This window comes from Dermacentor albipictus, chromosome 1 (genome assembly GCF_038994185.2).
Source record: "Dermacentor albipictus isolate Rhodes 1998 colony chromosome 1, USDA_Dalb.pri_finalv2, whole genome shotgun sequence".
Taxonomy (NCBI): Eukaryota; Metazoa; Arthropoda; class Arachnida; order Ixodida; family Ixodidae; genus Dermacentor; species Dermacentor albipictus.
Window position 1 is genome coordinate 6124527 of NC_091821.1, and position 26778 is coordinate 6151304.

General features: G+C 45.3%; 1 protein-coding gene across 9 annotated transcripts in view; it reads right to left on the bottom strand.

Annotated features, from left to right (window-relative positions):
• Miga (mitoguardin) overlaps positions 1 to 26778 on the bottom strand; it is a 296982-nt gene that overhangs the window by 248909 nt on the left and 21295 nt on the right. For 7 of the 9 annotated variants that reach the window (XM_070538810.1, XM_070538808.1, XM_070538800.1 and 4 more), the window contains one exon: positions 1656 to 1732. The exons of the other annotated variants lie outside the window; for them this stretch is intronic. In XM_070538810.1, the coding sequence (XP_070394911.1) occupies positions 1656 to 1732 (77 nt within the window). The remainder of the gene's footprint in view (positions 1 to 1655; positions 1733 to 26778) is intronic. 9 annotated transcript variants of the gene reach the window in all.

Below are 26778 nucleotides of genomic sequence, written 5' to 3' on the forward strand. Positions count from 1 at the left end.
GTGCGCATGACATAAGTACGTCTAACTGATGTCACAGCTTCCACCAAACGCTCATGCGCATGGATGAACAAAAAAAAAAAAATATTGGCTCCACATTCTATATTACCGGGCATCATTATTGTGACAGCTTGCTCCTTCACTTTACATGAATGACAGATCACGTGTTGCGGGTGCATTTATTCAGTTACCCAATTTTCGAAAAAAAAAAGCAATTCCTCAGAAAAATTGCTGGTAATGCTATTTACATTGCAAGGCCCTCGATTCTAGAGTAAACTAATTCCTGCGTGGCTTTGTCAGCGGCCAGGTCAAATTTGGAGGTTAACTCATCATTTTTACTCTGTGTTCATTTTCATAAGACAGTGGATAGAATATGCAGAGCAGAATTTCTCGTGCCCGCGCGCAACACATGTAAGCGGCGATATGAATGAATGTTTGGTGTTTAATGGCGCAAGGGCCAAGTATGGCCAAAGAGCGCCATGTCCGTGGTAATGAGTTTGCAATGTAATTATGAGTTCTATGAAGTTGGTGTGATATGATCCACAGCAGCAGCCTTGCACACACCTGTGAGGCGACTGCTGCCGCACTTCTCAAGTCCATAAAAAGGAAAAGAAAATGTGTGGAGTTGTGTAAGGTACCCTGCAAGCAAGTGAACCCACTTGTGCCTCATTATCGATGGACCGCTTCTGCTGATTGATTGGTAGCTCACTAGTCAATGAAAACTGTATGACAACTGTCTCTGCCTATCAGGTCATGTTGATGAAAAGATTTTCCTTGTGCTGTTTATTATGCAGTTTACTGTTCAGTGTCTGCTATCTTGTTTGATATTTCTGTTCTGTTCTAAATGCCCACTCCTGCCTAAACCCTGGTAACAAGGCTGGCAGTACTTGTAAAATAAATAAGTAAACTACATATATACTGTTAATATATCATTCACTCTCACAGCCTAGTCATGATATTAAAGGCCCGCTGTGTACGTTGGCCACTGGCTGACGAGGAACTGAAGCTGCTGAAGTGCGGAGGCAACAGCGGTAAATCAACCAATACTTGGGTCGCGCATGGCAAGGCAGTGTCTCACTGCTAATAGTAGAGGCAATCAATAGCAATGACATTCAGGCATCCTCTCTTGATATTTTGGCAGCCAGTAATACCATAACGTAAACAAATTTTGACCAAAACATGACCTCAAAAGCGCAAGCGATACGTAGCAATGGCATCTGATTCGGACAGCATCTGCTAGTTCAGCACAGCGTAGAGGGAGCCATGGTCGACAGAAGAGGGAGTGAATGCTCCCTGACGAGGAGGAGAGATGGCGTTACTTTTACTTAATTTAGGGGCTCTAGCCTCCCCGCCATTATAGTTTTCTCATAACAGCTCTGCCATCCCCTCATTTTGCTTTTTTTTTTCTGCAACCAGGTTATAACAATAGGATTTGTGTGGCACTTGAATAGCATTATAAGTGGGTTAAACTGTACTGCGCAATTAAAATGTTTTGATGTTTATCCCTTCCGTTTGTTTTGTGCAAGCCAGTTGGAACAATTATAGGTTATAACAATGGAATTTTCTTGGCACTTGAATGTTAGAAGTGGGCTTGACTGTAAAAATAATACAAGTTCGCAGGTATGCTACTTTTCTTGAAAGCCAGTAAATTGACTCACAGAAGTGGAGCCGCCTGTTCTGATCCGCTGCAGGGCCTGCTCCCAGTAGCTGATCACTTGGTCCAGGGAGTCCAGACCTGCCTCAGTGAAACACCCACACACACCATACATGTCCAGCCATTCTACTATGCACCATCCAAGCATCCATGTCCCCTAGAGATCCAAGCATCCATGTCCCCTGCATCTTGGAATGCACAATTGTGCATTCCAAGATGCAGCATCAAAAGCAAAAGCACTTATGAAAATAATGATGATTTAAAATATGTCGCATACATCTTGAAACAGTTCCGACTGGACCTGTGCTGCAAGTTTAAATAACACGTGTCAAGTGTTTCAGTAAAACAATTTGTAAGGTTGGCAATTAGCTCTAGGTGTCAGTATGCTGTAAATATAGGAGGTTCACTTCTTTTACTGTTCTTCAATATGCTTTACATCAGGCATATTTTTTCAAGCGGCTGGATAGGTGCTGTTCAAGCATGCTACACATGAAATAGATTGTGGTCGCACATCTGATGTTCCTGCAAGGAGTCCTCGCATGGGGTCCACATTCTTGACAAAACTCATTAAAGAACTTAAAACTCTGAATACGTTCTGCAGCTGTACACCATTCATCATTCCGAGGATGCAAGAAATGTGAAATGGACAGAACAAATTGGCACCTGGAAGGGAATTACATGTGTGCATATTAGGGCTCCTTTGAAGCAGGGCAGCTTTCATGACAGATGCCATAGTCCGGAATAATTTCAGCAACCTGGCATTGTTTAGAGGGGTCCTGAACCATTCCTCGGGCTTGGTGAAAAAACACAGTAGGCAGATAGCATACGCTGCTGTGAACATCTCAGTCAAATCTTGCAGTCGTGCACATTGCGTGGAGCTCGCAAATGGAGTGCAAAGTCACCTTTTTCTCAACCGCTCTCTTTTAAAAAAAAGCGTGCTCCTCCCTCTATTCTGGACACTTTATTTTAGTAATATGGCAGATTTCCATATGCAGATGCTATTGGCCAATAGCTGACATCAATCAAGGAGGGTGTTTGGATCAGTGCGTTTCTTCCTACTGTTACTGTGTATGTTTACTGACGCAGTTTAATAAACAGGCTGAAAATGAAAATCTGCTTTTGAATTTCGATAATTACGTACTTCTGGAAGAAACCGACTATCGTCTACTCGCGTTCGGATCCGGCCACCCGCATAGGGATTAAACTTTGGCGACCCTGCTTATCGGTGTCGTAAACGTCGGGTTTCATTAATTTCAACTAGTTTTGAACACTCAACTAGCCTTGAACCACTCAAAACTTTAGGTCAGGCTACACGCACGTTAGACAGCACGTGTGCACCCACTCCTGGCCGCATTTGGTTAGATGCCTTGGCAGACTTCGCTTTGCACTGAGCTATTGATAGCGCTTCGAAATCCACAAGTTGGATGTGGCTACTCTCCGTCAGTCATGCTGGTGCAGGACAAAGCCGGTCTGCACCAAGTAGCACAATCAGACTGGAGCATATGAGCGCAAGCACGCACTCAAGCCCTGTTGTGCACAAAGCAAACGCTGCACATATGCACTACAGTAGCATGTAGCTGCGTTCTGCTACGTAGGGTAGCAGACCGTGGCTGCCGCAAGGTGCCGCGATGAGTCCACTGACTGAGTGCAAAGTGCCTGGCTGAGGACAACTGTGTTTGAAGCATCACAGGTGCCAAAATCGGAAGTAGTGGCACCTATCTGAATATCCAAAATCAAATTTGAACTGCATGCCACGGTGACAGTAAATAGGCAGAGAGTTGTGGGCATGCCCCACTCCGCTGTAGTCTTCGCAGTGCAAGTCATTGAAGGAGTGGAAGCGCAGCGCAGGGGACGTTTAATTGCCAATAATTCTGCTTCTGCTGAGCACACTGAAGTACTTCATGCAACAAAGTATTTCTGAAGTACACTATTATATCTTCAAATGCATTTTGCAACTTTGATATAAAGTGATTCAGGGCCCCTTTAATGTGCACCTAAATTTAAGCATTCCACTCATCTAAATGAATTGAACCCCCAACCTTGTTCAACAGCAGCAGAATGCATAGCCACACAGTCACCATAAAGTAACCTTGAGAGAAGCATCAGTTCAAAAGCCTCCGTGTTCATACAACAGAGAACATACAGTTGGCTCCCATCAATTTGACATCAGTTAATTAGACTTTTTGCTTCATTTGAGCACACTGAAAAGTTCCAGCGAGAAATCATACATTGGTATCGGAGGAAAACTCATGTAGTTCAAATGCTGATTCAACTAATTTGACCCCTGCCAATACCCCCTCATGCATGTAGCAATTACTGAACTATGGGGTTTTATGTGCCAAATCCATAATTTTATTATGAGGCTTTTATTATGAGGTACGCCATAATGGGGGGACTGTTGTAGCTTCGACGGGGCGGCCGGACGAAAGGTTTACGGCATGAGGCCTAACGGCCGGGGCGCGCAGCGCCGCAAGAAAGAGCCGGACTGCTCCAGTCGGGGACCAGACGAAGAATGCACTTTTATTTCTCTGAGGGGAAGCAGGAGGCAACTTACAGCATTCAGCGCTGAGTGGCGCCCTGATGTAAAGACCCAAAACCGAAACCAGAAGTTAACACAGGATACCACATCACCTCTCCCTTGATAGGAAAAATGCTCTACTCGCTCTCCTCGCAACAAAAGTAAGTCACGAGTCAAAGAACACATGTTAGCACTGTAACACACATGATTAGTGATGACATCTTTACACAATAGAAAATGATGTCTTTGGCTTCCCCATTTAAAAAAACGCACATGAAAAATGAATATGCATTATTGCACTCCAGTTCTGCAGTTTCAGTACTCGTCTTGGGAGGACGATGAGATGCAGCCTTGCACACACCGATAACACATCAAAATTCATAAAGTACAGAAGTATACATTAACAAACATTTTTGTGCCCCCTGGGACAGCACTTATGGGTGGCTCATTCGCCCTGAGCCTGACTCGAGACAGTCTCTGTGGCTGTCGTGGATTGGGCGTTGTGCGTAAAAGCACTTTACACTCTATAGTCCCCCCTGTAAGAATGGTAACGACCTTTAATCTTAAAAACTTTGTGGCATGAAAGACAAATTAGTATAGCTGTCAGCACCGTAGTAATGATGTGCGTACTGCACGATTACGCTACAAGAAATGCAATGTATCCCCTATACCAGTAGTAACTGGAACATAAGGTGGGAGACAATCATCAAGGGAAGGGTAGTCACTGGAGTGACTCTTTTCTATGAATTTTCCAAGAAAATCCTGTAGTGCAGGGCATTTCACAAGTTTGAATGCATTCCATCGTTTGCCATTTTCAAGCGTGAAAGTATTGCGACCTACCCTACGGTAAATCTTAAATGGTCCCAAGTATTTAGGAGCGGACTTTCTCGAGTTGCGTACTCGGACAAGATCTCCTGGATGAAACTGAGGGCATTTTGATGCACGACGACGGTCCACGTATGTCTTAACACTTTTGGTGTAAGAGCCGAATTCGCATGCAATTACCTCCTTAATAGTCTGGAAGCTATACTCAGTATCCTGACCCCAGATAAACGGTTTTCCTTGCTTTAGCAGTTTCTTAAGCAGCTCTACCAATTCAGCGTACTGCGGGATCAGTTTAGCGTAGTATCGCGTGACACCAAGAAATGAATGCAGCGACTTCTTGTCAGTTGGCTGCGGTGCCTCAAGAACTGACTGAACTTTGTTCTCCAGCGGCGAAATACCGTTTGCAGCGCAGGCTTGCTCACGGAGAACCCGAGGTGGAGGACGCAGTTTCGCCAAGACTGGTTACATTGAAGCTCGAAGCTGAACGTTGTGGATGAAGTCCTTTACAAGTCCCGATTGTCCTGAGTACGGCTAGGCGAACTCCGAGGGAGCATTGTGCTTGAGAGACGGAAACTGAACGCTTGGGTCAGCTGGAACTCCTGACACGTGGCATGTAGCAAAATCAAGCTGCATACGAGCAGGGGACTGTCGATGCTTTCGGTTCCTCGAACGGCAAACTGAAGCGAAATGTCCTACTTTTCAGCACGCACGGCAGGAAACGTGCTTGGCTGGACAGCCTGGATCAGATGCGATGTGGTGATGTGAACCACATCGGTAGCAATGGCCTGCAATGTCTCGACTGGCTTCGCGGAGTTCAGGCCGCCCGCCTTGTTGGCCGGCCTCCCAAGGTCGCAACTTTCGCCATGCCGCTGAGCGCCATCTTGAAGCCGCCGGGTCGAGAGAGAAGGGTGGCGGGAACCGCCATCTTGCGCGCCCGGGCGAGGAAGGTGATGGCTGTCGACGCCATCTTGGCGTTGCGTTGAGACGTGATGAATGGACAGGCTGTTGAAGATTTGAAGTTCTTTGTGAACTTGCTGTACGGTTTGACCAATTTCCTGGGCCTTCTTGAGCGTGAGGGACGCTCCTTCGTAGAGTAACCTTTCTCTAATTCTTGTTGATGCAATGCCTTGGAGGATTTGGTCGCGAAGGGACTCGTCGAGCCAAGCGCCGTACGCACAAGCAGGCGCTAGCCTTTGTAGCGCGGTGACGATGTCCTGAAAGGTTTCTGCGGGTAGTTGTTTCCTTTCCCGGAAGATAATACGGTGCACCAGGGGATTGGTGCATTCTTTGTAGTGCTGGTCGAAGATGCGGAGAATGTCTTCGAACGTAGTACGCGTCTGGTCCGTTTGCGACGCGAGGTCGTAGTAGAGACGCTGCCCCTCGAAGCCTAAGTTACTCAGTAAAATGGCCTTCTTCCTCTCGTTTTGTAGTGCCTCGCCTCCGGTTGCCTCGAGAAACGTGCCAAACTACCGTTTCCATGTGAGCCACGGTACCGCAGGAGTACCGAGTAGCGCCACGAAAGGCGGCACGTGGGGTATGAACGCCATGCCGGGCACCGAAAACAAAGGCGGAGGAGTTGCGGCTAATGGAGGAGACGTAGTTGCGGCGTCTTGCATGCCAGTAGCAGGAGGAGGAGTAGAAGTAGTACGGCAAGGGCACGTAGGAAGCAGAGTAACGGTTTACCTCGTCGCCAGTTTGTTGTAGCTTCGACGAGGCAGCCGGACGAAAGGTTTACGGCATGAGGGCTAACGGCCGGGGCGCGCAGTGCCGCAGGAAAGAGCCAGACTGCTCCAGTCGGGGACCAGACGAAGAATGCTCTTTTATTTCTCCGAGAGGAAGCAGGAGGCAACTTACAGCGTTTGGCGCTGAGTGGCGCCCTGATGTAAAGACCCAAAACCGAAACCAGAAGTTAACACAGGATACCACAGGGACTCCGGAAACTTGGACCACCTGGTGTTCTTTAATGTGCACCTAAATCTAAGTACATGGGTGTTCTCGCATTTTGTCCCCATCGAAATGCGGCCGCCGTGGCCGAAATTCAAACCCGCGACCTAGTGCTTAGCAGCCCAAACTTATAGCTACTAAACAACCACGGCAGGTGCATGCAACAATTACTAAAGCCTTGAAAACACAACATTTACAGTCACTTGAGTGTCCTTACGTGATTTGAATGCGAAAGCATGACTTCTCCAACTGGCTGCATCCATGATATGTGACGTCATACACTGTCGCGTGTCCTTCACAAGTCTACCTTAACCCACCTTAAACGACCTTGCTCTAATATGTACCAACCTTAATTCACCTTAATCCACTTTAAACCACCTTCATTTTTACCTCAGTTAATTCGCCTTTTCACTTCAATTGTTGAGCAGTTACAGCAAGAAATCATACATTGGTATTGGAGGAAAACTCATGTAGTTCAAATGCTGCTTCAACTAATTTGACCCCTGCCAGTGCCCCCTGATGCACGTAACAATTACTACAGCCTTGAAAACACAGAAATTGACACTTAAGTATCCTTACAGGATTTGAATGCAAAAGCATAACCTCTAATTAATTCGTTATGCCCATGATATGTGACATCATACACTGTCGCATTTCCTTCCCAATTCTACCTTAATCCACCTTGCTCTAATTTGTACCAACCTTAATCCACCTTAATCTGCATAAAACCACCTTCATTCACTTAACTTCACCTTAATTCACTTTACCTTAAGTCACCTCACTCTAACTTGTTCCAACTTTAATTCTGTATTACTACTAACGCCATACAAGTACAGTGGAATCTCAATAAACTCGATAAAAATCGCTTAAACAGAACTGCCTCTTAAACAGAACACCATCCTCATGGTTAGTTGGTTTTGTATTCATGCAATTGTATTCAGCTTTGTCTCTCAGTAAATGAAACTCCTGGTAGATAGAACCAATTTCCCTAGTCCCTTGAGGTTCTGTTTAAAGAGAGTCCACTGTATTACTACTGATGTCATATGCTGATGACGTCACTGATGACGTTTGTTAACGCTCGTTACGGACAATGCTGGCTTTTCTGCCTCATGGGACATAAAATGCTTCAGCAATAATAAATTTTGCAGATGGCACTACTGATTTTGTCTCTTTTGAGGATTTTGTCAGCCTTGAAGACAGCGTCGAGATTTGTGGGCCACTCACACACGACAACGCTCAGCACGTTAAGTTGTTGCAATTTGAACTCCAAGGCAATGCGCTCGAGTGCACTCGGGCACAACGCCGTTGGAGCATAGTTTAACGGCGATGTTAGGCAATGTGCTTGGGAACACCAACGTACCATCTGACAAGTGATATGCTGCTACCGCACCTGCAATCGGATTTCGCTTGCTTTGTAAATATGGCACCGTTGACAAGCTGCTGCAGTTCTTGAGTGACGATGATCAGCTTGAGACACTCAACACGCGGCGGCGTAGGCAGCGACAGCAGTTTAGGTTGTTATCAGAGGTACCGCACCACACGAACTGCTTCTGCCTACTGTAGCAATTCATTGCAGATCGCAGGCGGAGCCTTATGATTTGGCACATTCAGAATTGTGTGGTCAACAAATTAAGTGTTCAATAAATAGTCGCCAAAGAATGACTATTTGGTTACGTGCCAGTGTGCCTGAAAAGCAGAGATTGTTTTATTTATTCACTTATTTATTTAGTTAGTTAATTAACTTTTTTTATTTAGCATTGGTTCAGGCACAGTGAAGGTCTTGGATGGCAAGGCTAAAGGCAGAACATTGTCTAAGGCCTTGTCACCCATACATTGCTCAATGGTGAGGTAGCATAGCGTAAAATATAGCATAATTATGAATAGCATGGATTACGCATACATAGCATACATTATAAACACATGTGCATTAAATAACCGTCATTATATCTCTTTCTAAGAAGGAACAATATAGGTCCAATGGAGTATAAGATGTGTAAGCAAAAAATTTATCAATATATACAAGCACAATATGAAACTGACTTAACAAAAAATAACTACATGTATAGATAAAGCACACAGGAAACTAATTAGCACAGTTTCAATCAGAAAAGGAAAGCAAATATATTTTCATAGCATTTTTAAAGCAGTTCAGTGATTTGAAGTTTTGCGCGACAGTGATCATGTTAGGATGTGCATTAAATAAGAATGCGACCAAGTATGCTAGTTGTTTTGTACCGTAGTTTGCCCTGGTAAAAGGAACTCTAAAATGTTTGTGCCTGAAATTGTACTGGGTATTACTTGGAAGGTATTTCTGATAAAAAATGAGTATTTTTCTTGAGTTCATTTCGTATGTGTATTGCATGCTTAAATTCATACAGTTGATTAGTTTTTAAATGGCCACGTTTCAAGAAGGAAAAGGCCGTGTGACTGCAAGGACCAAGGTTTTCAATACAGCAAACTGCTTGTTTTTGGAGACATACCAGTCGATCCAAATTTGATTGGCATACAATACCCCCTACCAACAGGAAATAACTAAGATGGGACTGAATTAACTAATAGTAAAGACGGCGTATCAACCAAATAGGAACAAGTGCCTAATCCCAGACAATATTCCTATTGACCTACAAATACTAGAATGAATGCAGTCATTTCCCTATAGAGTGTAAATGCGAAACCAAACAGCATTGCGGTTTGAATGAGTGAAAGTGCAAGGAGGGCGAAAACACATCACCTTGCCAGAAGCCATAGCAGGGGCAAGCTCCATCTGCCAGACCAGAGCATGTGCAGCGGACATCCTCATTGCACACCAGAAGTCATTTTCGGACGAAGTGTAGTTAAAGCGCACTTCCCCAACTAGAGTGTGCTCGAGCTCAGTGGCGTAGCCAGAAATTTCATTCAGTGGAACGGGGTGAGGGGCTCACGTTGCAGCTTGGCCTCCTTCTTATAGAATTCGTCGATAGATCAAGTACATGAATAATAACTGCATTGCCATTGCCAAAGATGCAGCAAACTAATTCTTGAACGCTACGTACTGTCAAGACAAGTAAAATATTTATTTTGTTTTATAAAAGAATATACTCGTACGTCCCCAAAATTGTGCCCCAAATATCTGATATCAATGCTTCCATGTTCTTTATCTACTTAATAAGTGAAGCAAATATCCCACAAACTTTAGAAATAAATCAGTTCGAAACCAGCAAAGCAGTGCATGCTGCTGATAAGAAAAATGTAAAGGCCATGAAATGAACAAGTTCACGACAAATATTTTAAATGAAACTTTCTCATTCAAGAACCTTGTTTACATTTTTGCACATATGTAACGACCAGGGAAAAATGTCAATGACGCTGTTCTTTGTTCCAATGTATTGCGCATGAGCTGTCAGGGGTCATGTATTGTGAGTAATTGCACCGAAATTATAATCTCAACAGAGAGCATATAAAAAAAGCAGGAGTTCTGCAAAATATACCTGGGTGAGGCAAATGAAAGTGAGCCGATGCGAATATATGACAAACGGTGTGCTTTATTTAAAAGTAGACTCCATGAGCATTTAGACGTTTGTCCCACTGACTAATGAGATGTGTGATTTCCGTCTCATAAAACTTCTTCGGTTGCTGCTTCAAAAAGTCTGTAACTGACTTTTTCACATTGTCCGACACCACTCAGGTACCTTGAGCTGTTTCTTCAATTGCCCCAAAATGTTGAAGTCGCAAGGTGACAGGTCTGTGCTGTATGGCGGATGTTGCAGCGTTTCCAACTTGAACTTTGCCAGTTGTGTGTTAACCACATCAGCCACATGGGGACGGGCATTGTCGTGGAGCAAGATGACCCCATTTGTCAAATCTCCACGTCGTTTGTTCTTGATCGCGACATGCAGCCGCTCCGGCGTTTCACAATATCAGAAACGATTGATAGCCTCTCCAGGTTTAGCAAATTCGATCAGTACTGGCCCTTGAAGATTAAAAAAAAAAGTCAACACCTTTCCGGCGGAAATGATGGCCTTTGCTTTCTTCGGGGTGGTGAATATATGCGTTTCCACTGTAAGCTTTGCTGTCATGTTTCAGACTCGTAGTAGTGGCACCATGATTCGTCCCCAGTCACAATTGCAGACAAGAAGTCGTCACCTTCATTGTGATACCGGATTGGATGAGTCAAGGCAGCGCCGAACCTCTCCATCTTCTGGTGGTGGTTCAAAATCTTGGGCATCCATTGTGCACACAAGAGCCGATAACCAAGATGTTCATGAATTATGGTGTAACCCGAACCGTGACTGATGTTCACAAGCTCTGCCAGTTCATCGATGATTATCCTCCGTTCTTGACTAATCAGCTTGTCAACCTTTGTAATTGTGTTGAGGGTGATTGCACGGTGGGTTTGGCCCAGTCTTAAATCGTATTTGCAACTTTCACATCCTTCTTTCAACCATTTGCTCCAACACTTCACAGGGGCCAATGAGATACAATGTTCAACGTACACAGCAGCCATACAGCAACTAGTGTCTTTTTGCGAAACATTTTCAGCTGCGAAAAACCTGAAGACACCACATTGTTCAACTTTTGGAACGTCCATTATGTCACACAACCATGTTCAACCCAGTGTATGAGAGCATTAAAGAACATTTATCCTCACACCTGCGTGTCATTTTTGTAAATGAAAAAATCCCCGTGTGCTATGCGCATGTCTCACAGATAATGAACCGAATCATTATTGCGCCGGGTGGCTCACTTTCATTTTAATCGCCGTCATACGTTAGATATGCGAAGATACATTTGATAAAGGGCAAAAGAGTGTGACTGGAAACAAAGTTCACTGCACGTATACACAAAACCTCACAACAAGAAAGTTGAATATGCGTACAAGTCTACAATAAATCTAAGTACCTAAGAAAAAATCATTGTATATAATGCGTCAAACAAGGCAAATAAACATGTTTCGCAATGACAGATTCACAGATCGCAGGATCCTAAGTCCCGCCCCCCTTCCCTCCACTCCCCTTGATAATCGCACCAGACGGAAGGCAGCGCGCTTCCTCCCCACTTTTCTCCCTTGAGCACACAAGGCTGAGCCACCAACAAGCCACCCTTCCTCCCCGACTTGCGGGAAGGTAGCTGACGGGCGAGGAGGACATTCCCCTCGCAAAGGTAAAAAGGTACAAACAGCGCCACCGGGGGAGACCCTCTCTCTCCGACGTCGGAACCCTAACCTGCCGGACTGGAGTACCTGCCGGAACTTATGAGTGACCTCGTTTACGTGACTATCCCAGGCAACAAGGCCAGCCTATTATTATTATTCTAGAGAGGACTTCCCTTTGCCAGTGTTCTTTATTGCTGGTAGCAATAAACGTTGTTACAATTGGCGCCGCTGGTTGCCTTATTCGTTCAAACTCGACGTAGCCGCGATTCCCCCCGCTACGGGTTGGGGAGTACCACGGAGCGACTGTGTGAGGCTAGATACGGAGCTCACTTTCAGCCCTAGCCACTCGCAAATTGGAACCCCAACATATGTTGATTTGGCTTGTCTGGTATATGTTCTGAAGTACAACTTTAGAAAAGTCAATGCACCTTTGATATCAAATGTTTATAACAACATTAAACCCACAAAGTTCCAGTATTGAAAATCTAAGCACGACTTTGGAAATGTCAGTGCACCTTCGCATCAAAAGTTTATAAGAATAACCATAAAGTTTCGGAATTAAAATTCATGCGCTCCGCAGATTCTGCGGCCTCCGCGAGATGCTGCACTGAGTCTGTTCGCCATCGAAACGCCCTTGAAACTTTGCGCTTGGATGGGGCTCGTTGCGTTATGCGACTCCCGGTTCATGGGTGTTGCCACGAAATCCAGCCAGAGTTCACAATGATTACGCCGAAGTGTCTTTTCAAGCATCAAAAACACATCCTAGACGAAATCCAGAACGATTTCCGGCGACGGGGGTTATTTTAGTCGGCGGTGCATGACAGCATGAAAAAGTTTCAGGGGGGCGGGGGGGGGGGGCTGAAGCTCCATAAGCCCCCCCCAGCTACGCCCTAGCTCGAGCTCCTTAACACTTTCAGCAATACAACAGTCCAATGCTGAGGCAGCATTTAAACGTGATGGCGCTCTTCACCGCATGTTGGTCGAGTTACAGTTCAAGAGGCATAAGGTCATTACAGACTACTTCGAGCCATAAAAAAGATTTGAATTCATTAATTTTGCCGCCGTTTGTTAATTCACACTTTTGCATGATTCAACCAAATCTTGCGGTTATAGAAGGGTCACATTAATGGGAGTTGACTGTACAGTGACACACAGTTCATTGGCCTCTGGTGGTGAAAAAAAATAAAATAAAGTTAAATGTATGCTAAAATTTACTGCAACAGCATTTTTGCAAAGCTTGCCCTCCTACAATTTGTCATGTTGCAAGAATAACTGTGACTGACCAACATGCACATATGACCTGTGCTGCTTTTGTCATTTATACATCTAAGCAACAATTTTCCGTAGCATGGGGATTAAAACTATGAAGCCAAAGTGCCTCAGTGAGAACACTACTCATTACACAGTCCCAAATTTAATGGTAGTTTTAAAAGTGCTAAATACAGAGTTTATTTCATTAGCTATGTTTCAACACCACTCTCCCATTCTCCTCTGACTCAACCCTGAATGAATGAAAATTGAGTGTTCAAACAAAAGAAAGACCATCAGTAGGAGAAAACATTGTGGCACTCCATTATTGCACCATGAATTAGGCCGTTATTAAAGCACTGCCAGTCACGCTCAATAGAAATAAATGGCTCAGAAGGCTTTTGCTCCTGCTTCGGCTGCAAAGTATTAAAGCCTGAGTGCTTCAAGATGTCATCATGATTGACTGCTTGCTAGCTGAGCAGGAATGAGTCATTATGTATCAAACACTTCAGTAGAAGTGCGATATTTAAACAGTATAACTTTTTTACTTCAAAACAGCTAAGATCAATACAGAATTATGTAAAAAAAAAAAAAGCGTTTTTCACGATTCATTACTTTTTTTTGTGTGCAACGATACATACAGGAGATAAACATTGCAAACAGCTAGCTTTTCTTTTTACCTTGGTGATACTGTTGCAGTAAAGCTGAAATCAATGGTGATGCAAAACTAATCTGGACTACTTGGTGATTTGGTGCTTCACAGCATTCTCGTCAATGGCACAGAAAGCTCTCATGGCCAAGGAGGGCCACCACAAATACACATGCTCGTCAACTATCATAACTCTTAACATTTGCTTAATGCTTTCCTTACCAGGCCCAAAGAAATTGATCAATTTGATCAACAGTTTTAAGCACATTGTAAAACATTGCCGTTGGAATTCTCCCACAAGTAACGCCATTGTACCGTATGAAATGACGGCTGCACTTGAACTATTGGTCAAATAGTTAAGTGTTAAATAGTTAAAATATTGGTTGACTTGGCAACGTAATTTTTAAATGACAACAGCAGTAAAGACACTGTCGCAGCATGAAGGCTTCTGTCGAGCTGAATAACTTTCTGATTCGACATCTACGCTGTTCTCTTAAACATGCTCAAGAGTTACGATTGTGTTGGACTAATGTGAGGTGCACCTTTATTTTTATCCCCTGTGGGTTCCTTTTATTCATCAGCATGACTGGTAGCGTATGGACAGCTTGTAAAGTGCAATCCTTCCAATTTTCACTCACACAAGAGCACACAGTCGATTTCAGGCCGACCTTCAGCAGAAGCTTCACTAGCAGTCTAATCCCTCACTTTTGAAATGCTGCCTGTGCCAATACCCCTACTCATTACTGTACAATATTGTGCAACAGTGTACGTAACTGAAGAGTACAAAGCATGCGACTTCTCCGTTCCAGGTAAACAACTAGACCAGCTTGTCCACAGAAACGCTGGTTGAACACAATAAAGGCCTGTGCATGCTCCCCAATCTGACAAACAAGTGGGGAAAACAATGGGGCAAGGCAAGGACCTCATCTTTGTTTCCCACTCCAAAAGCATGAAACACCAGATAGCCCAACATCACGCGCTGCTGCAGTGCTTCGAGAGAATGCAGTAAAGAAGGATTACTCACTGCTTGCTGCAATAAGTAAAAATAAATGCTTCCGGTACCATAGGCGTTTTAACATTTGGGAAGCCACGACTTTCTCACACAGCATGGGCTGACTAATATTCACTCCAGTCATCTTTTTTTTCCTTTGTACAACTTACAGAAGTCGGGAACTAAGATCAAGGTGCATATTTTGTATATTTCAGATTTTTTTTATCCCAGTACTTATATTAAAATTGGCAAATTATTACTTTATGTTCATGATTTTTGAGGTGGTCATTTGAAATTTGACTACAAATTCTAAAGATCTCTCTAAGAAATTATTTCTCCTTTACTTTCATTCTAAACTCAAATGATTGGGATACAATTAAATGTAACGCAGCCTATACTGTGACTAACATGTCTTCAAATAAAATGTTAAAACATAAAATCACCAAAAATGACTACATTTCTAAGGTAGAGAAAGAATTACCTGTCAAAAAAAAAAGTTTATCTACATGTAAAATTTAAATACCGCACCAAGTGTGCAAAAGAACTGTTCCCTGGGGATAAGAGCATATACAGTACTCGGCAAGTGAAGCATGACACTCAGGGTGCATGGCTGCCGGCACTTTTCATGCAACCGGTGAGCGTTGGAGATACTTTTGTATTGCATCCAGGCGACAGCCTTTGTAATGCATTGCTACTGCATTGGGCTGCTTGGTGATCACCTAGTGCTCACTGGTGCACCATGTGGTCTGAATATCGCACTTCAATCACTGAGCACTGTGCTTGGTGGTCACAAAGAGCAGAGGTGAGCATGACATTCCTGCACTCAAGATATGTATTTAGTCCAAATTGTTGCCCAAGCCACTACATTTTTCAAGGTTAGAGTGGTGCCTGAATGAAAAACTAAATAAAAATTGATGAGGCAGGGAGCCAGTGAGGCTTTGAAGGTGACAGTGCTAAAAAAAAAAAAAACGGGACAAAGACGAAAGTAGACAAACATCAAAGACGTGTTCACCTACTCTTGTCCTGTTTTTAGCGCTGTTACCTTGAAGTTCCAAAGTCTACCAACCAGCCCAATTCAACAGCTACTGCAGTGGGGCTATATTATTGCAGGTGCAACCAAATTAGGAAGGTCCACTGAACTTTAAAACCAACTTGCCAGAACAAGAACTGGCCTCCCTAGTGCAGTATTTGGCCAAAACCCTCATTATCTCATGAATAATCGCTGGTCAGACCTGTAATGCAGCAGAAGGTGCTAAGCAACTCTGCATCCGGACACACCACTACAGGGAACTTAACCTGGCAATGCGAACCCTCTTGAGGGAAGCTAGGTTGGCAGGTGAGGAATTATAAGTTGTACAGTGCGATGTCATTGGGCTTAGTGAGGTCAAGAGAACTGGTGAGGCATATAGAGTGATGACTAATGGGCACCTCTCCTACAACAGAGGACTTCCAGATAAGAGCTGGATTTCTGATTCATAAGGGTATAGTGGGCAACATTGATAAATTCCACAGCATTGATGAGAAGGTAGCAGTCGTTATAAAGCTGAATAGGAGATACAGATTACCTGTAAAAGTTTGTGCACCAACAGTTGGTCACGATGATGAAGTACAGGAGTTCTATGAGAATGTTAAATAAGCAATAAGGTGAAAATTCAGTATGCTGTAGTCATGGGTAACTCCAGTGCAAAAGTGGGGAGAAAACAGGCAGGGGGATAGGCAATTGGCAACTATTGCACTGACTCGAAAATAGTAAAGGAGATATGTCGGCACACCTTGTTAGTGCTAGGCAGGGTAAATGGCAGCGATCACAGAGGTTCTGAAGCTCGTATTTCAGGTTGAGCTTCCGTATGCACTTTTCAATGAGATACTGAGTTATGCAGACCTTGGAGTTTGCCTCATGCCAGACAGGCAGTGACTTAACCTCTATAAAGCATCTTGGATGGTTTGACTTGCCCATAACGAGAAGCAGAAGCTTCTCCGTCCCTCGACATGTTGCCTCCCACGACAACTGTCAGACGCCCCTTGTTATGCTTTCCCCTGTGGCAGGGTTCCCTGGACAAAGTAAACATCTTATCGGGCAACATCTTATAAAAGAGGCCCATCTTATCCCCGTTAAAGATGTACAGAAAGTACTGGTGCAGCAGTGCACACAGCTTGACAGCGCGGAAGTTCAACACAAGGGTTTGTCAACAGCACCATTCTCGCCACACATTTGTTTGAATGTCAGGTCTTACCTTCTTTGTAAATTCCGCAGCCAGCCATCAACATTCATGCACAGGGCCAGCATTTCCGTTTTTTGTCTGAGCAGATCGCCAGACACGGGTATCCTCCTAGCTACAGTCAAACCTCGTTAATACGTACCCACTTGATGTGTAATTGCGGTTTATACATAGTCGCGAAGATTCCCCCAGCCAGCCCCCATTGAACCCTGTGTATCGGCTGACTGCTTAAGCCATAGCTGCTCAGTGCCCACCTAACAGTTACTGTGTACTATTTTCTTGCTTGTTCTATGCGAACAGGTACAAAATCGGCAGAATCTTATGTGTGCAGACGTTCGATTCTTGAGTTGTGGTACCCGGACGGCAGCCGCCAGCGATAGTGACATTAGAACATGGCCACCATGACGTTGTTCTTGCTCACACAGCTGTCGCCGATTACAGTGCACAAAAGCATGGCCTTCGAGATTGGCTTCCTGCAATGTGAAGAAGCTGCCGGTAGGGGTGCAAATTCGCTGTCGCTGTCGAACCCAGTCCAATCAAAGTACAGTCAAATCTCGATTTAACGAATCACGCGGGACTGCCGAAAATCTTTCGTTATTTTGAAATATTGTTGTAACAAAAACCTGCGGTTGTAAGCCAGTGGACAAACCTAGGAATGAAAATGACATACCTTGGCAGTAGATGCATGTTCAGACAAGCATACTCTAAAATAAAAATGTTTCACTCACTTCAAAGCTGCTTTATTTGAAGAAATCAGTGACTTTTTCTGGCACATGCAGCATGCACGACCGATTCGGAATACATCTAGATATTTCTCTTTGCACAATACCTCATTGGGTACGTCATTACACGGAGCAATGAAAGTGCGGACTTTGTTCATGTGCACTAAAACATCAATGTTTAACACAGTCTCATCATCTGTGTTCGGTGACCCACAGTAGTCTTCCTTCGGGTCATCCTCATCACTGGAAATGTCGCGAACGCAGTTAATCTCTTCGGTTGTCAGGTCGGCTGCCGTAAGTGCTGCGCTGGCGCTCTCCACGTAGTCGTTGAAGGAAGAGACGGCGAGCAGCAGTTCCGCAACCTCAGTCCACAGGTCTCCTGGGTTGTTGTCGGTCACCTCCAGGTCATCTTCAAGCTGCACAGGCGATATGACAAGCCCTGCTTTTCGCCAGCAGTTGCTAATGGTGGATGCCTTCAAGTTCCACCAAGCTCCTGTGAGCATTTCCACTGCCTGATGAATACAGTCGCCAAACGTTTATTCGGACCTCATGGGGACTGCGAAAATGTCCGAATAAACAGGTGTCCGAAAAAGCAGATTAGGAAAAAAAAAAAAGAAATCATTGATTTCCACACACTTATTCTGGCTCGGCAGTAGGCTTGTATAAATCGTGAATGCACCGCTGAACGCTGTTCCGTTTACATGCAATCAGATAAGCCTGAATCTCGGAGAGGGTCGTACGGTCACTATAGGTGGCTGAAAGCACAGTCACTGCTTGTACCTGCTCTGCATGCGACGGCAGCGTAGCACATGGTGCGTCATCTTCCGACTCATCGTTCAGAGGTGCAACAGAAACCTGACGAATGATCTCGCCGTCGTCAAGTTCTGCGCATGTCAGTACAGCAGTGTCAGCACCTGTGACTCAAATGAGACGGTGTCCGGAATCGCAATGCAACTACTGCACAGGTTTCAGCAGCACATTTTCAGCGTCAGTAGGGAGCACATTGGTAGGCGACCAATCCTAGGCCCCCCGGCACCAGCTTGCCGGCATTCCCCAGCGCTGTCTGCACAGGTACTGTCGGCACCATTAGACACTTGATGCGATGTTTCCGTATGCCGCGTTGGATCACCGCAACCTCAACACAGCACACAAAGCAAACATCACCACGCCGTCACGCCAACACCAGTCGCACAAACGAAAAACGTGGCCTACTCGCAGTCATGCACGAAGAAACAAATCAGCTGCTGGATTGTCTTGACATATGGCTTGCTAAGCTGAGCCCAGAACTGCTGTAGCCTCGAACAAGGCAGAAACGATGATGATGAGCGGGGATTTGCAGTAGCGCCACTTCGTGGGGCAACAAGGAGGCTCCGTTCAAAACAAAAATGGCGTTCAGCAAGTCGAACCATGCAGCGGTCAGAGTCGGTGCATGGTGCTCTCGATTGAGTTGGCTCAAGGAGTGTCCGAAAAATCAGACGAGAGGTTGCAAGGTGTCCGAACTTTCGGCAGTTGTTATATATCATGGTCTATGGGGAGAATGGCGGTGCCGCGAAGCAGACCGAATAATCGAGCATGTCCGAATCTTTGGAGTCCGAAAAATTAGTCGGCGACTGGACAGTGAAACCTCGTTAAACCATAGTTGGCCGGAGCTCAGAAAAAGTATGTACTAAATGGTAGTACTGCTTAACCTAAATAGCATGAGATTTACCTGTCAAAACAGAACTCGGAGAGAATGGAATGAAAGGGGAAAAAGACACGCAGTATTTATTCACTTCGCACGACAAAAGTGTTATTTTTGTTTGATGCCGCGGAGTCCTAGCAGCGACGACAACGGCCTCAAATTTACTGAAGCTGCAAGCCAGCTTTTCAGCCAGCCCCCTCTCCTCGGCCAACACTCACATGGCAGATTCCTCGTTGGCGTTGCATGTTCTTCGTGCACGCGGGCCGTAGCGCTGCAGAAGTCGCGGGGTGCCTTTTTCATTGCGGGGTGCTGTTCTCGTAGCGACAATTGCATTCATGAGGCTGACGCAACGCGCAGCTTCTGCCACTGTCGGACCTGAATGCTGTCTGCACACATCGATTTGCTGATTTCCTGCTATACGTCCAATTTGCCCTGCAGTGAAAACTGCGTTAGCTTCTTGGCCCTATCCAGGGTGTCTAACAAGTTGGCATTTCCAAATTCCCTGAGCTTTCCAGGTTTTTCCTGAGTGCCTTCGCAAAATTCCCTGAGTGATGAAGAACTATGTTTTATGTCAAGACGGGCTGAAACCATATCGCCCGATGCTGTCACTCTCCAATAAGCATATAAAAAATTTTGAAAAAAAAAAAAGACGACTTAATCCAATTTGAATACTAAGGAGTAGTGTTTATGTTATTCAAAAAGAGAATAGAAAAGGGGGGGGGGTAGTAAAATGCCCAGCAAATAAAATGTCTTCGAAAAAAATTGCAAATGGAGTCGGACATTCTCAAAAACAAATAAAAAGGAGATGCATACAGAAGCAAATATTTTCGAATATGAACTATTTCTGTTAACTGATAGCAAGCTCAGTGGTATGAGGCCTGAACTTTGTCACATTTGAGATTCTCTATCAATAGCTCGTAAATCAACCACAACTATCCTGACATATATGTCAGGACAGTTGAGGTGTACTCTCAGCCCGCGCACGACGCCTCAGTGTTGTGTTTCACTGGTTTAAAATGTTTTGGTTTGGAAGAGGGACACCTGCATCTCGGCATCAGCCAACACTGTTTTTTGAGCTCAAGCTCTTTCAAAACGGCGGCATCACGCTTCATTTCCCATTCATTCCTCAATGCGTAGGTCCTTTCTGTTCTTGTCCTCCTTCCGCCACTTGTTCGCCATACGGACCATTTGAAGCATTTTCTGGGTCAGTTGCACAGTCCACGTCCGATTTTTCTAACTCCCTCGGGGCCGCGAAAACGTTTGAAAAACCGGCCAGTTAGAAAAAATAATTGCATGTCATTTACTGCCATTAGGGGCTCAAACCGCCACAGGCACATGTGAAAACGCTCTGAAAGCCTGTTAGTACATGTATTAGGCATATTGGTGCTCGTACTGTGACAGGAAATACCAGGTGCACGCATGCATAATTAAGGAATACATACTGTGTCCTGTGGCAATAGCCCCTTCTCACACTTGTTATGCTTCACTGCAATACTTTTGAATACGCTTCACCAAGTAACACTTCTGTACAGAGGCGAAGATGACTTTCGGGAGCCGGCATTATGCAACGCACCATGCTTTCCAAGCTTCTAAGCCAATCGCGAGGACTACAAAGGCAAAGTCCGTGCCATTGCTGACAGCAGCGAATTCTATCAATAAAAAACACGGCACCCAACGGCAAGAAGCTTCATAGCGAACGTCGAAGCAGCTAGGCCTAGCGTTGCCGCAGTGGTAGCTACGACTGCCAGCGGAACTGCGTGCTAGAGCGCCGGTTTGAGGCGGCGAGGTAATCAAAATGGCAGTGGTGGTGGCTTCGATTAATGCCGTTTCAGACCTGTGGTCACGGCAAAACGTCCAGAAAATCGGACGGCGAAGAGTTCTTGCGTCCGAAATTTCAGACGTTCTGATACACTGACTCTACGGGGTACGCGGGAGTGCCGCGAAGCCGTCCAAATTATAGGGGATCCGGAAAATCGGTCGTTGACTGTACACTGGCAACTCCTCCGGCCGACGACAGGGCATCAAAGATGATTCATTACGATTCCTGTCTGCTACTCGAGCCAGCGTTACCGTGACTTTCGACCCTTTCAATAAAATTAGTTAATTTTCCCTGATAGAGGCACAAATTCCCCGAGTTTTTCCAGACTACTCAAAATCCCCAAGAATTCCCGGTTTTCCTGGTTGGTAGACACCCTGCTATCGCTAGCTACATCCATCGTTGGATCTTGCACGAACATAGCCAAACTTTTGTCGTGAAGTTCTTGGTGAAGTTTATGGTGAAGCAGTTAGCACTCGACATGGTGACAATGACAGCTACTGCACTCACCATTTCTGTTTCATACGAGAGTTGCGGCACAGTTACTTTGAGCCAAATTCGTAATACTGATGTTCCTCACTTATAAAGGGGAAAATAAACTGCATGTGTTATTCTGAAATATGCGCTGTATTCAAATTCGTAGTTCTGCAATACTTTTACATTGAAGCAATTTACATGAAGCATTTTACATGAAGCAAAAGGTAAGCAATCTGGCAAGGATTTTTAAAATACTGATAAATTTGAGAAATTTGTTGATGTGGGGCTCGTAGTAACAAGATTTGACTGTAGTAACTACGCAAAAGCACTTCTTTTTTAAATGCCTAGGCATTTCTGTGCTTACCCAATGAGAAAAATGTCCCTCCGTCCGTCCATCCCGTAAGACGACTGCTTTCAAGATCAAGCCTGCAGAGCAAGCAACTGTACCTTCACGCTGCTTGTCACTTCAATGCTAATGAGGCGGCAAGAACACAGGGCTCGCAAAGCTCTCTGCACAAGCCGCACACTGCCCCTTTCACAAATCGCTTTCAAGATGTGGGCCCGCACATCTCTCTGCAGCACGCAGCGGCAGAAATGCAGCACGCGGAGCTATTAGCAGTCGGCACTCTCTGTCCACATCGCAAATTGTTTTCAAGATACAGTCTGTGCGGCCGTGCCATATACGCGGGCACCGCCAGTGTATGTTTGATCATGGTTCATAATGGTTCGATGCGGATGGATAAGGCACTAATGAGCGATAATGGCTTATAATGATCAGAACGTCATCAGCGCATCGGGCACAGCCACCTGCGGTACTTTGCTTGCGTTATCAATGCACCTTGCGCCGCCGTCTGCACCAGTTCGTGTTGCGGCAGCACTGTCGTTTGTTTGTACTGGCAGGATCAAGTTTCATAACATGATAATGACACCGGGCTGCATGGAGATGAGCAAGTGGCACAATGCTTACACATACTTAAACAACTCCCTGAGAAGTTCCTGTGTGAATTTTTTTCCTTCATTTCATCAGTGTGTTTGCGGTCTTGATGTGTTGTGGGGTTCAAAGGTCTTTGCTGTGGCGTGTCGTGTTTATGTTATCGAGACATTATAGTTGTTACATTCGCGGAATTCTCAGATAGCGACAGTGTTGCCGCCGTCGCACCTCGCCCATCTTCAAGCGAAAGTGACGGCAACGATGATGTGGAAGTGGATGACGGCCCCTCATTATCTGATGCGGCACGTGCTTTGAGCGTCATGCAAGCTATCCCAAAGAAGTGGGGCCTCGTGCACAAACTCGCTCGCCGCCTTATGAATTCAAAGGTGTCACACCAAGGCCCTCACGGTGGCAAGTGAAGATCGGCGATTTTTTGCTGCCTACCCACAAATAAAACCAGTCTGAGTGTGTGTGTTTGAGAGCATCGTGACATAGTTATTTTCCAGTCGGTAAGTAGCTTTGAAACTGGCATTGCCGGTTAATTTGTACATCGTTTAGAGCGTACCTATAGTCGGATACAACTGTAGAAGAAAAGGGGGCGTTTACTCCTCCGAGGCGGAGGCACACAAGCATCCGCCAATAGGTGCGCGCTCTGGACAAACATCATGAGCCAGACGGCTGGTGACCCCGCCGACGGAGAAGATGGCCGCCCGCGCTTCGAAATGGGCGAGGTCGCGTCAGCTGTGTGCTTCAGCCCCTCGTCAGAGTGAACTCCAGAACTTTTTGTGATGGTCTATCATGCCGGAAATATTACTGCGAGCTTACGATGCGGCATTTGTGTCGCATGCGTTTATTCAGAGCCGTGATCTGGTGAAGGAACATTGCAGCGAGCATCGCTGGCGCTACGCTTTGCCTGTAAACAGGATCCCGAGGCGACCGCTGCGAACACACATCCTGCGTGCTTGTTTCATGTTGTTTTATTTCGCTCCCGAGTGAAGTTACGGCGACTAAGTTTTCCAAAGACTGGTGCCTACGGTAGCGGCGGGTGTGCTCGTATACTGTGTCGCTGCGTTGTTCGTCGGACGGGGAGAAGTGATGGAGCAAAACCATTCTCAGGAGAAATCAGAAAAGTGCGCGCAACAAAAACTATATGCAGAAGAAGCCTTCAACGCAAAGATTTGTCGCCGTCAACTTAGCGTAAACTATCAATAGTGAGGTTTAGCTTTTCCGGTATTCCGGTAAAATTCAGGCGGACGTCCGGGGTGTTGGGGCGGAGGCGTAAACGTGAGCGCTCGAGCGGTCTGCATGGGGCAGCCACCTGGTGGCGCAGTGCTCAGACAGAAACAGTTAACCGAGCATATTCTTCTTCACTGCTGGTGTAAATTTTTGGCACTGGCATAATCGTGTTGCTGCCCCAAGACCCTAATGGCCCGTCCGCCTGCGTTTTACCGGACAAGCTAAACCTCTCTATTGTCAGCAGTGAGATAGCCGAGCGTCTAGCGACTGTGTTCGAGCGTTGTGTGGCACCGTCGATTGGTTGCTGTCCACCAGTTCTCACTGCACGCGCGAGCTGTAGAATGCGTGCCGTGAAATTGTGAAAACACAAAACCAAAAAATATAAATTTTATGCTATTTAAAACCAAGAGTATTAATCTAAAACGATGAATGAAGCATTTTTTGCACCTTCCTGCCTCGACCGTATTCTCGCCCCAGGTTTGTAATGGTTGTGATAAATGCATTGTTTTATATAAGTACTTTTTCAATAGCAACCGATTCATTTTAAGCTTGAGAAACGAGTAGTAGATATGTGTGTACAAGTGAACAAGCACAAAAGCGTTGCAGAGCTGCTCTTTCTACTTTTGTCACTTGCAAAGAAGCTAAAGAGCAGACGACGGGCAGCGTTGTGAAAGGCACGGGGTTATTTTTCTGCCTCTATCCGGCATGTGCTGTAGCACGAGAGCTCTAATAAACCAGTCATCAAAATGCAAAATTCTTTATTTATACCGACAATTACGCGTTTCAGGAGCACGATGTTTCGAGCGGGACTATTTTAGTCGTGGAGGCAATCGCTGTCGCGCTTCGGTCATCTGGGCGGGCCTCCCCCTTTTTCTAACGTTGTATCCGACTATAGATATTGTTCCCGGCCAACTACGTATTAACAAGGTTTGACTGTATAATGGCACTCAGCCACATGCTCAGGGCCTCTTCCGACTTCGGATGGCTGCCATCACAGAAGTTATTCTGCCTCCCCGCAGAACATTTTTCTGCTGCCTCCACGATCTCCCCTTTGTTTTTCAAGTAGTCCGAGACTGTCTGCTTAGAAATCAAAAACTCCCAAGCAACTTTGCATTGAGGTTTGCCACTTTCCATCTGAGGAATAATATGGGCTTTCTTCACCATACTGGCAGTCTGATAATTGCCAATTTTTTTCGTTGGTCTTGACGGCGCAGATGGCATGGGTGGCATCGGAGCCATATCATATGCCATGTCATATCTCATCCGCTCATGATGAGCGGATGAGATCGTGTATAAGCAGATCAGGCCTAATACACCAAGCAACAAACACTAGGAGAGCAACACTCAAACACAGCAGTTTATCAGGCGTTGCTCGAGAAACAAATGACAACGCAAACACCGAGCACCAACTTCCAAGCTCAGCAGCTTGGCTTGGCTTGCGGTTGGGCCATGGTAGACAGTCAATGTAAACATCACTCAGTCAGCCTGTCATGGCGTTCGACGTCGCACCTGATCAGGCAGTCAGAGTACGAAAAATTTAACGGCGCGCTGTAGGGCGTCGAAACCATCAATCGGTCATGGTTATGCATTACTTCAATGGGATGAGTAGCGGTGCCACGAAGGTGTCCGGATAAACAGTCGATGACTGTACTCTGAAAGTTTACGCCCCTTCGCATGCAAAGTGTATTGTCAAAAAAGATGTAAGGAGCTGTCTTGGTGCTTCAGTACTGCAGTACAACACTATATGCAGAACAATGAATGCCAGTTGGACATGAAGTTAGTTTGCACACCTCTATTACCAAAATATTAGACTCTGAATGCAAAACTTTGAAAAGAGCCAGTAGTTAAAAAATACTGCAACAATAATAAAAAAAGAAAATATAACAATTGCATCCACCACTGATTATTCACAATCTGTGATGGTTTTTGCTCCAGTTCCTAGTGATAGAAAGCTGTCGCTGATTTTACTGAAACAGGGACTCAAGTTAAGGACCTCTGACCTCAGGTACCACTGAGGTCAGGTCTCACTGCCAAAGTTCATTTCAATCGCATAAACTGTTCTGGGGCCGTATTTTCATTTCGTTATTGATTCTTTTCAGATTACCTTGCACGTCCTCACCAAGACTGGCACCTCGGCGCATGGCATCCGTGATATTTTGGAGCCAATGTAAGAGTGGATAATGAAATTTAATTCGGCCTCTGGTGCATACTCACAAGTTCAACAATTCTCTGAAATCTTCTGGTTATCTCGTATAACACAGCACAACCTTGTTCCTACGTTCTTTTTTGGAGGGGGGAGGAGGGGGAATGCGGGAGAAGACATACTAACTGGGAAAATATATGATCCAAAAATTTGGCAAACTTAACTGTAGTTGGCGTCTACATAATGCGAATCATGGCAACACGAGATGTCGATGCGCACCGAGCTAGAGCCTGGGCTGCCTGAGGTGCACTTTATCGTTTTTGTGGCTCCAATGTGCTTCATTTGTGCACCTCGAATTCGACTTGCGTCAGCAGCTTATTCAAACGGGGCATTTAGATGGGCAGTTTTATTGTGCCCACTTGGCGCGAATCGTTGCCGCCCGAGATGCAGACACACAAGTAGCTGGTGAGGCCCGAGACAAACATTGTTGTTTCCTATTGCATAGTTTTTTAAGCTAGCAATGGGAAGCCAAAACAAAATCGACCTGGCAGGTGACGGCGAAATACAATCCCGCCAGAGTGAAACATGATGCTCAC